The sequence below is a fragment of the Aulonocara stuartgranti genome, assembly GCF_965226115.1.
Source record: "Aulonocara stuartgranti genome assembly, chromosome: 11".
NCBI classification, from domain to species: Eukaryota; Metazoa; Chordata; class Actinopteri; order Cichliformes; family Cichlidae; genus Aulonocara; species Aulonocara stuartgranti.
The window spans coordinates 17808204-17819418 of record NC_138947.1 but is presented as its reverse complement, the minus strand read 5'-3'; the positions used below and the strand labels follow the sequence as shown (position 1 = coordinate 17819418).

The 11215-nt window shown below is 41.0% G+C and overlaps 1 protein-coding gene across 1 annotated transcript; it reads right to left on the bottom strand.

The window, feature by feature from the left end:
• Positions 1 to 84: 84 nt before the first annotated feature.
• On the bottom strand, positions 85 to 11213 carry LOC309717485 (glycoprotein endo-alpha-1,2-mannosidase-like protein). Its single transcript, XM_082552097.1, has 4 exons — positions 10693 to 11213; positions 9316 to 9425; positions 2479 to 2555; positions 85 to 2125 (listed from the first exon to the last, which is right to left on the bottom strand). Exons 1-4 carry the CDS (start codon positions 11201 to 11203, stop codon positions 1489 to 1491), a joined length of 1335 nt encoding a protein of 444 aa, XP_082408223.1. The 5' UTR covers positions 11204 to 11213; the 3' UTR covers positions 85 to 1488.
• Positions 11214 to 11215: the final 2 nt, after the last annotated feature.

The following is an 11215-nucleotide window of genomic DNA, read 5'->3' as shown; positions in this document are numbered from 1 at the left end:
TTAATGGAGGGTGAAATCAATAGAGCAATGTTAAGTGTTTAAAAAGGAGCAGAAACCACTTACTGGCAACCTGGACAGGGAAATCAACTTCGGATCATTCAGAGAACGCACTTTTATTCTCAAAAACGCCTGTCTCTGCGAAACCTTTCATTTTAAAAGCTATCAGAATCTTAATCAAGTCTATACAGAGTGTGCCCCAGTCAGTGGGCAGGTTTATATTCATTAATGCGTTCAATCACTTTGAGCCATAGACTTTCATGTCCTGACTTCTTGCTTCAGTGGAGAAAAAAAAGCAGAGTCCCATATGCTTACAGTGAAGTCTTTTCATATAGGAATTACTCAATCTCCAATTGTATTTGGGTAGATATCGGGTCTGTGGTGTAGTACTTGACACGTTATATGGGAAAGATCCCCAGCTTGAGACAAAGAGGAGACACAATCCCAGCCTCGGGGACTCACAAGCTTGTGCTGATGAATGGGAGGGTTGTGTCAATAGTACCTAGAGTAAAATCTGTGTCAGAGGCCTCAGGAAATAAAGGAGCGGTTGAAATTACCCAATTTTATTTGGGTAGATCAGAAATGAGTATTCTTGGTAAGTTAGTTTGTTGGTGAAGGATGGCAAGAGTAAAAGAGTTTATGAGATGGTAGTGAGACCTGTTGTGATATATGGTTTAGAGACAGCGGCAATAACGAAAGGGCAAGTTGTCACGCTGGAGGTGGAGTAAAAGATGTTAAGATTTTACTGGCAGAATGGACAGGATTGGAAATGAGGATATCAGGGTGACTCTCAGTTTGGAGGCAAGGTTAGAGAGGCGATGGTGGATGTGCTGGACGAAGGATGCTGAAGATTGATGCTTTCAGGCAGGAGGACGTGCAGATGGTTGGCGTGACAGAGGAAGATGTTAGAGATCGAGTGAAATGGATGCAGGGGATCTGCTGTGAGAAACTGTCATGTTCTGTGTTTTTACAAGTTGAGCTAACATGCTATAATGTTCCAAATTTACCTTTACAAATTATGATGTTGTGTGACAGTGACAAGTTGTAAAACACCACATCATCCCCATTTTAAAAAGCTCTCTGAACCTGGGTAAAGGGTCAAATTGTATGTTATGGATAAATGAAAACTACAGTGTCTTCAGTTCTATTATTTCACCATATAAAGGGGCATGAGATGGTGGCTTACTGTATTTAGAAATACAATAAATTATCGGGCAGACATTTCAACGTACCAATTGTGTGGGGGAGATTAGAGATTAGAGACAGACCCACAGAGCATTTTACAAGTCTGGGTTTTTGATACGCTTTGTATCCTATCTTTGAATTTGCACACACATCTATAGGACCTCTCGCATCCAGCATGTTTAAAAAAGGTAACAGCATGTCCTTCTGCACTCAAAACTATATCAATCAATCGCTCTCTTGCCTCCTCTTTCATGTGTGCACACACTTCCACTACAGCGTGCCGTTTCAAGTCAGTTTGATGAAAGCTCACATGAGCCACTGCTCCTTTTCTTTATTGAACTGCTCGGCCCAGCGGCGGGTCAGCTCCAGGTAGTGATCAGGCCCATGTGGCTGATAGTCCAAGTAAACCCGTGTCACAGTATTTTTAGGCACAGCCCTTTCTATCTGTGTCCCCTCGTGCCATTCATTAAAAGATGTTATGGTGACAATCTCTGGGCGCACGTTGAGTGCCGCCTGCAGGGCTGTCTCGTAGTAACGTCCGTTCACCCTGTTGCGTGTGTTGTGGTTGTTCCACGGCCGAATGCTGGTGTCAATGTAACCAGGCCCCACGCTGGGGATAAAAAGGAGGTTGTTCCCATCGCAGAAAGCTTTGATGGCTTTCCAGTTCTGGTGAGAAGAGCCAAAGGAGAAGCCGTTGGAGGCAAAGTAAGTGTACATGCCATCGAAGCCGCCTGCCAGGATGTCGTGCTTATGACGCTCCTCCACAATCAGGGCTATAAAGACGGAGTCGTAAGCTGACCCACGCACGCTGTGGGAGCCAGTCGGTGTCAAAAACTCAGACCAGGACTCGGGTGGAGTTAGGTAGGAGTCATAAATGTAAAACAGAGGAAGACTCTTCCCTGTGCTGGTAGTGAACTTGTAGAACGCTCCGTGGTCGCCATACCTTAAAAAGAATATAATACAGAACATTTAACAACACAACAATAAACCCTACCACTGAGACAAAGAATACCATTTCTTACTTAAACTGAATATCTTTTCAAGGTTTGGGACTTCTGAGTAAATCTCTGAAAGGTCCTCTTTTTCAGAGCAACCCCACATGTTAAAGTTAAAAGTTAAAATGGCTTTTGCTTGAAGAACTCATCCATAAGTCATGAAACTGGCTTTATATAAGCTGAAATGCACCCTAAAAGTATTTCAGTGTCGTAACTGCTGTTTTTCTTGCTATGCATGCAATCTTAATGGCTTTCTATTTGAGTTGACTCAGCGATGAAGCACAGCCAGACATGCACCCACCTGTCAATGATGTACTTGATGTTGTCATGCACACTCTGATCGTTTCGTCCTCTGTATGGTTGGATGTGGAATGCAACCTGGGAGATGATAAAGCAATATGCATGTTCATTTTCATTCATTATATAACTACATTATTAATTTATGTATCATTCAAGGTCAGCATTTACAGATGACCTCGAGAAGTATTGACTAAAAGTCAGGCGTTCCCAGGGGGAGATTCCTCATAGAAAGTTGACAAGAGTGACAGTAACTTCTCCTGGCTTGTAATCAATCAAAGTCTGACATGTTTCTAAGACAAAAATAATTCAATAAGGCCTCAGTCACACAAGAGGAAAAATAGGACCACAACCTCCATGCAACCAGGGAAAGGTGGTTGGCGAATGATTGGATTGATTTTTTATTTTTTTTTGCTATCTAGTTCAAAGTAGTTGGAGAGACGAACCATTAAGTGTTTTCAGAGAGAAACATGCATAAAACCTGAACTTACACTGTATTATTGTGTTACTTGCTTCTTATTTTTCCATCCATCCATCCATGAATCCATTCATTCTCTTATCTTCATCAGGGTATGATAATCTGATGATCTTGGTAAAATGCTTGTTGTTATTGAAAAGAACTAGCGGTGCCAGTTTGCTTATAACTGTATAAGCAATACATTTTCCACATTTCAGTCTGACCCAGTCTGTGGCTGACAGTGTTGCATTTAATGCATGGATTCCATGTCTGGTTCCAGTACACCACTACAGGTCAAGTGTGGATAGCAACATATTTGCAGCAGACAAAAGATTTGAGCTTTATCATCATTAATCACATTATTATCTCAATGAGATTGTTGCTGTTTTATCCCCGTTTTATCACTGTTTTGATGCACCAACATGGGTTTGAAGATGGTGACTGAGCGGTCTCAGACCTGGTCCCTATCTTTGAAGTAACCATATTAAAAACAAAGAGATCACAATTTGATTGGGCACGGATGCAACAATGTTGGTCACACCGCAATTACCAACCCCTGTTTTTGTAGTCAGATGGTATCACAGCTCATCAGACCTCTGAGCCCCTTTTCAGGAAAATGAGTCTCACGGTTATAATTCAGCAAAACATGTTAGTCATGCACCATTTTGACCTTGTGCAGCCCCAAAGCAATGCGTGGCATCAGGAGTCTGGTGCCTTTACCCTTGTACCTTATTACAGACTCACTGCAGTTTTCTAAAAACCCTTTAATAAGGCTATAACACTACGAAGGCTCACCAACACAAATGTTACCCACTTACACGGACATCAAAGCACCATGTTTCCTCACTGCTCCGTGTTCACGACAAAATCTGCTACACTATAATTGTTTTTCAGCCTGAGTGGTCTGCCTCTGGAGACTATTGTAACACTCACAGTTAATGCGTCTGTTAGAAATGGCCGTTTACAGTTCATGAACAAACGCAGCAGAGGAACAAGGGATATGAAGTGACATGTACACAAAAAGTGCTTAAGTTGAATATTTTAAGGTGTGCCTGGAGAATTCAGTGACTTTGAATAATGCATGATCAAAGAGAAACACCACTTTTCCAGCACTGGACACTTGAGAGGAACAATGTGAAAGGAAAATGTCCTTTTTGAGATGATGGAAGCATCTAAAGGGATGTAGGCTGCCATTGAGTAAGCTAAACAAAGATGCCTTAGCCCACTTTACATGATCCAAGTCTTATCTTTGTTAAAAATCCAATGCTTGCAAAGCTCCACTAAAATATAGAATGGCATTTCACCTACTTGTTATTGGAAATAGATGTATTTTGTAGTTTTTCTGTAAGATCCATATTGTCGTTATGGAGTTAAGTGTAGCGTATTAACGAATTAATGGATATGTGTCCTGGACGGTCAGGATGGATCCAAATAACTGGATCACTTCTGCTACTAATAATGATACTAAGTGCTTTTATGTACAAAAAAATGTCAATTTTAACAGTGTAAGAGGCACTTTGTTTTGCAAAAGAGTAATTTGAAAAGAGATTGAGGAAGGAAGGTCTTGGGCATATGAGTAAATCATATTCTAAAATCAATATTTATGAAGCTAACTCTCTGGCAGTAACAGTGAGAGAAAATGATGGAGACAATAAGATAGTACAGTAAGATAAAGCCACAAAAAAATCTATGAGATATTACAGCTCGTGAAGCTGCATGATTATAACATGATTATAACAGAGGAAAATAGATACTACATCAGAGTGCAGGCTACTAGAAAACTCATTTTCCCCAACACGCTGGCTGATTACATTTTTGGTAATTTAGAAGTAAATGAGACATAGTCAACGCATTTTAATACCTCATAAACATTGACAGTGCAGTCTGGAACAGCCCCGGTGTGATTTGTGCTGAGCAGAGTGAATTTAGTGGCATGTCATGCAGAAAGCGCAAAGGGAAGGATATGCACCAACACAAAAATATAGATTCAGACCTTTTCTGACAGTTAGATCAATTTAATATCACTTTCATTCTACAGTGAATGAAGTCGGTGGATATACACCGAGGTTGTACAGGTTTCATGTACGAAAAAATGTAGCTACTGAGTGCATCGGGAAATAAGGAAGTGTGGCTGATGCCATCATAGGGCACCCATGGGCCATATTCCCCTGTGTAGCTTCATGGCCTACTTAGGAGATAGAACTTTTGCACCCCCTCAGGGTGCAGATTGTTCACAGGCTCAAACTGAGTCATGGGACCCATGATGCACATATCCCCTCTGCTCTTTTTCTCCTACCTCCAGTTTCCAATAACCCCCCTACCCTGTCCCCACCAAGCCGCCCCCACCCTGCCCTGGGCAAAAGGACTATTTCAGCTCCACTTCAAGCTGAGGTCAAGCAGCAGCACTGCTGTGGAGGCTCATGTGATGTGCTCTCCAACATGAGCCGTGTGTGGGTGTTACTGAGATGCTATTCAACTTATATAATAAAAAGTACATTGCTTTCTTTTGCAGCATTACCCGAAGAGGGGTCAGTGTGTTTTTAGCAATGTGGCGTGGGATCGCTACCAGGATGGAAGCTGGATTTGTTTTTAGTGAGCTTGCTCGTCTCCAGTTTCCATTCACCTTCAGTCTAACTTGTACATGTTCAATTAGGTCAAAAGCTGTATGCAATTCACTGTATTCCTCTTATCTAAACCTCCATCTATCGCTTTGGGTTCATATAAATGCGTTGTCAGCTCAGCATTACATCCTGCTGTCATGGAGACAGATCATGTCACTGGTCATTTGTAGCATTTTCCTTGTTTTTTTATTTTTATTGATAATTTTACTGCATGTTTAAATGTCTGAATGCAAACACTTCTTTGATTAAAAAAAGCATGTTTTTTCCAATAATTTCTTAATTTTAAAATGTATGTGTCATATTATTTTTCAGGCAAAAATGGTTCCAGCTTCTCTGATTTTACATTTTCTTTTTTGTTTATTCTTTGCTATTGAATACTTAAAGGTTACGAGTAAGTGTCCCCTAATGGGTTAGTCTGTCCATGAAAATCTTGGAAAGTTAATTTCATATTCATCAGTTACGAGTGCCAGACTCCTCCTCAGTTTGGAGGATTGCTGCTGCAACATGCAAGACAGCTCAGGTCAAGAAAGGACAAAGCTGGAAACCAAGGTACGCATCATAAATACTGATAGCTCATTACTCCTGGAGGTTCCTCCCTTTGTGATATTTTTTTTGTCTTTTTTTATGAATGTATTTTTCTGATATCATACAGTAGACTATCCAAGGTGGTGAGGACTCAAAACAAAACTGCTAATTCGCTCATGCATTTCTCAGATAAGCAAGCAGCCACTTTATGTGAGCTTCTTGTATCCTGATCTGATACATTTTTGGCTGCTGCCACTGCCCTCTGTGGGACCATCCATCCTCCTCACTTGGGCTTCCCTCCCACCTTTTGTCCGGCCTTTCAGTGGAAAAGAGCACAGAAATGATTTAAGGTTGTTTTTCATCAGAGTTCCAAATTATCAGAGCCAAAGTTCTTTACCTTGTCAGCATTTTGCTAAACATTATGCAAGAGGATGCAATCCAAAGATAAATGTAGCTCTGTGCAGACATAACAGTTCAAGAAAAACAAAGAGAATTGGAAGAGGATGCTTGGAAAGACTCCACTCAACTCTGAATAATTTCATTCCAGCGCTTTCTGGAGACTGCTCTGATTGTGACCTTCTGCGCGTTTTCATTAAACACAAGGATAAGCAGCTCGTTCTTATTTCAGTAAGATACTCCAATATGCAGTTTGAAGAAAACGTGTCACAATCTGTTTTTCCTCACGTGCTTTTATGAAAATGCCATGCTTGCTGGGTGGATGATGACAATAAAGCGTGGCATTAAATTCTGTCTATTAGCTTCTCTACTGACAGCATTATGTGTAAAACCTCATCAACTCAGCCATGCATGTCTAATCCCTGCATTCTTGTCTTGCCCTTGTAGAGATGCATTATTTCGTTGCCTTCAACCAAACAGAAAAAACTCCCCAGTATGATATTAAATCTGACAGGCTAGCCCGACAACTCTTCTGCCTCTCATCGGAGTTGTTTATAGTGAGAATGAGGCCAGTTTGTGGCCGCATCTCTGCTGAAATCAAATTATGTTATCTGCACAACAGAATACAAACACCAGCATGATAATGACTTGTGTTGCAATACTGATTTGTAATTAACCTCGGTGATAACTTTTGCAAATTGTAAATACAACTTGTGAATAATGATTTTTGGTCTTGTGCATTAAAAGGTAAATATACTTCAAGAGGCTCACGGAAATATTATTACGTGTGTACATATTTGTCATTTTTAAACTATAAAATTTTTCAATTATAAAAATATTCGATTATAAATTACATATATTAAAAAAGAGCAACAAAATGTCATATTTAGAAGCTGATATTAGAAAATGTTCGGTAATTATTAAGATGATTAAATTAATGAATTAGATGTACAAATGCAGTGGTGTATTATTAATGGCACCTGCTTTAACATGGGAAAAGTCCTCAGATCTTGGCCCTTAAGTCATTTTTATTCTTCACATTAGAGCATACAGACCTGAGAACTTTCTTAATTTATTTCTAGTTCCTTGTTCCGATCCACAGTGCTGCTGAAAATCCCGTACTGCTAGCACCTCACTCTTGTTCCCCTTCATTGTCTTTCTTCGCCCAATCCCTCCATTCGTATTTGGTAAGCATCTGACACGAATCATATCTGATTACAAGCAAACACTGGCTTTAATAAGCCTTCAATACAGTGCAGCAGGGGCACCAACACAGACTCAGCTATGTCCGCTGTCATTTTCCAACCTAATTGGCAATTGGTCATGTGGTTTTACCCACATTCTGCACCGCCTCCCACGGCTCTCCACCCCACTAATGTGTTCAAGAGTTCATTCAACAACTAATCCAGCGGCAACAGCAGCAGCTCTTTGACACATTTTATGCTTTAATGCTAGAGACGAAGTCACTGCAGCCGCAAGTATTCCGAGTCAAATCCTGAGTAGCAGTGAGCAGCTTTACAGGATGCAGCACAGCAAGTTGAGAAGGCCTTAGCACCCACAAATTCCACATATAACACTGGTTCGAGATTACTATCCTATGCAGTGTTAAGCTCTTCATATGCCTCCGTGAAAGACCAGTAATCCTTCTTTTGGTCCCGTGTCACTGAGGTTTTAGAAAGGGTAGTGGACAGAAATTCCAATTTTTTTCACATTTGAGCCTCAACTTTGGCTCTTGCAACAGTTCAAAATAAAAATAGCAAAATAAACAATAGCTGAGTTACTTTAGGTCTGTTTTGCTCATAGAAATCATCAATTGTAAAGACTTCTCTTTTGAACCCACAAAAGCCAACACAATGAGCCACTATGAAAGACTGTAAGCAAGCCTGCACATATTAATGACTGTCTACGTAGCACTTAATGTCATGTAGATAATTTTGGGTGTTTAATCCACACTGCAGAGTGAAACTCCACAGACACAATTCAATATGGCTCATTGTTCTCAGTGGAGTACTTCAGGGATCTGAGTTTGGTCCTCTTATGCAAATAATTCAAGTGTAGCGCATTCAGAACTAATACAAATGTGATAAAGTGTTGTGTAATTATGGACATATTCTGCCATATACACTTTGCAACCATCAGCTCAACTATTTCTAAGTGTAAATGACAGATATGAGGAATTCTTAAGATACTTTGGACACTGTTACAGCTGTTAGGAATTAGGAGAAGCCTAGCTGCTTCCATCTGGCCTAGATTCTATATCGTGGTGATTTGCTGTACATTAATCCATCAGCACAGTATCCATGCGTGTTGGGCAGTAGCTACTGTTGTGTAGTAGTACTAAATTGACACTATGCTTTCCTTTTGAGAGGCAGTATAGCCATATATATATTTTCTTTTTGTTATAGTCTTTATCTAAACACAAATCTCTAGAGATGCATCTCCTGTATTTCTTAAAGGACATGCAGAATAGCTGCTGAGTGACAGAAATGACAAAGTCACTGGTTTGTTTTCCAGGAAGTTATAGTCCTAAAGTTAAAATGAATTTCACAAAATCTAATTTCTCTAACAGAGTTCAAAGCTACTGTAAACTCTGTTGTATTTCTATATGATCTGAGCTTACTTTAGTTATACTTTGGCAGTATTGTTATATAGTGTGCTATCTGATTTCCTTTTTATTGGTCTGTCTTTTAGAGTTTCAATGAAGGTCAATGAAGAGGAAAGAGAAAAAAAGTTAATGTTTAAAATAGATGATTCATCTAAGAAACATCTCTCTCTCACACACACACGCACACATGCACACACACACACACACACACACGTAAAATGTGCTGACACTGCTTACCTTGAGGTTGTGTCTATATGCTGCATCCAGTACAGCTGGTACCAAATCCTCAGCAGGTTCCCCATTGTCATCAGCTACTCCAGGAGGATACCAGGACAGGACCAGAACACCTGGAGGGAGATAAGCACTTGATCAAAGATACGAATTAACACCTCAGAGCACCATCACCTTCTGATGGGAACATACAAACAAAATGTATATGAAGCTCTAACAATATTATTGTATGGATTGCTGAAATGATGCATCGATTTCAAGCTAACTGTGTTTATGTGCAGTTATTGTTGTCTTGGAGTAATGTTGCTTTCTCTGCGATCATCCTTTAGTGTCTCTTTGTGGTTCACAGCAATACAGTACATCTGCTGATCTATGGAGGACAGTCAATTTTTTAAATGAATATGTACTTGTCATCTTAGGACTATTTATTATGCCTTGTTTTAGTGGCAACAGTTTGAGTGTGTGACAGTTCATAAATTCATAAACTCACGCTGGCTGAAAAATGGTTTTCTATCAGCCACAGCGGTGCCTGGCAAGAGGTAGGAACTGGCACACTGTATATGCACTCACAACTAATTTATTAAACTCATGTCCACTTGCTGTGGAGCTGTGGAGACTATTAGATTACAATAGCCAAACATGTCTTTGTGTATCAAGAAGACGGCTACTGCTATTCATTTCAGTGGCAGGAAATCAGTCGCCAAGTCAAGCAGATCTATTTACAGTTGAGTATGAGGTCTCTCATTAAATGGAAGGTTTTAATTAAGCAACTTTGAGCTGGACCTCCCATGATTCCCAGGTTTCAGGGTTAGATGACCTTCTCATCACTCAAGCCGGTGTACAGTAACCTACTGCACCGCAGGACAGACACATCAGGGCCTATCATGTGTTGGCTGCTGATGGCTGACACACTGCGCTGTTACTTGACACCAGGGAACAAACTTGTACTGAATTTAAGGGAGCCATACAAGTCTTTGATGAGACTGCAACACAACTATTATCAGTTCATGACATTTAAAAGAGATAAAGGTACTTGCAGAGATACTTTGGGGCTTGGTGATGCTTTAATACTAAAGTAGTATAAGGTTCAGTTTTAATATAGATAGCTAAACATCTTTAAAAACATTAGTTTGCTTCTGATGTACACCTCAATGAAGGATGAAAGCGCAGCAGCAGATATATGGGAACCAAGCATGTGGGGAGCTGTCCAGTATATGTGTGGTGCTGAAAAATGTGTCGAGCCCCTTCAGCTAAAGGGAGGCAGCTTTGTGCTTACAGAAGCCACATTTCTGTAAAGCTGCTGTGCACAAATAACAACACTCAGCTCTTTTTTGTGCGTCTCTCTAAGAATTTCAGGGTGCCGGTTTGCATTTTTTACAGTACCTGCTGCGGATGCTCCGATCTGCTCCATGTGGGACTCCAACACATCCGGATCCCGCGAGCTGTACGAATTGAGTTCGGGGTAGAAACTGGAGCCGATATCCTCGGGCGGCATGTGTTTCCCTCTCGGGTAGCTGGATGCGATCTTAGGGTCCCAGTGCGGGACTAGGATGTGATCCCAGTGAATGTATTTACCGTCCATATGTGGGTTGCCGTACCACATATAGTAGAAAATATGAACATCATAAAATATGGTCCCCTCGGGGCCGGTGTTAGACAACACGGCTTTGGCGTTGCTGCCAGGCGGACGGGCTTGACCCGGGGAAGCGGTCCCATCACGGGACACTGAGCGCCGGTCCATCTTTCCTCCGATCATCGGCAGGAGCTCCAAGCCCGGAGCCAAGTCCGAGAAACCGTCACTGGGCTTCAGGGTCCTCAGTCCCATCATGGTCCCAAAGATGAACAGCGTGAAAAGAAACAGAGCTATGCACGCTTTCCTCCTCAGTCGTGCCATGGTTGGCTAGAG

Excerpts from the sequence above, each read along its gene's own strand:
- LOC309717485 (XM_082552097.1), bottom strand. The coding sequence starts at position 11,203 with ATGGCACGACTGAGGAGGAAAGCGTGCATAGCTCTGTTTCTTTTCACG. Across the intron at positions 9,426-10,692 it reads GATCGGAGCATCCGCAGCAG|GTGTTCTGGTCCTGTCCTGG; the intron begins GTACTGTAAAAA and ends ATCTCCCTCCAG. Across the intron at positions 2,126-2,478 it reads ATCAAGTACATCATTGACAG|GTATGGCGACCACGGAGCGT; the intron begins GTGGGTGCATGT and ends ATTCTTTTTAAG.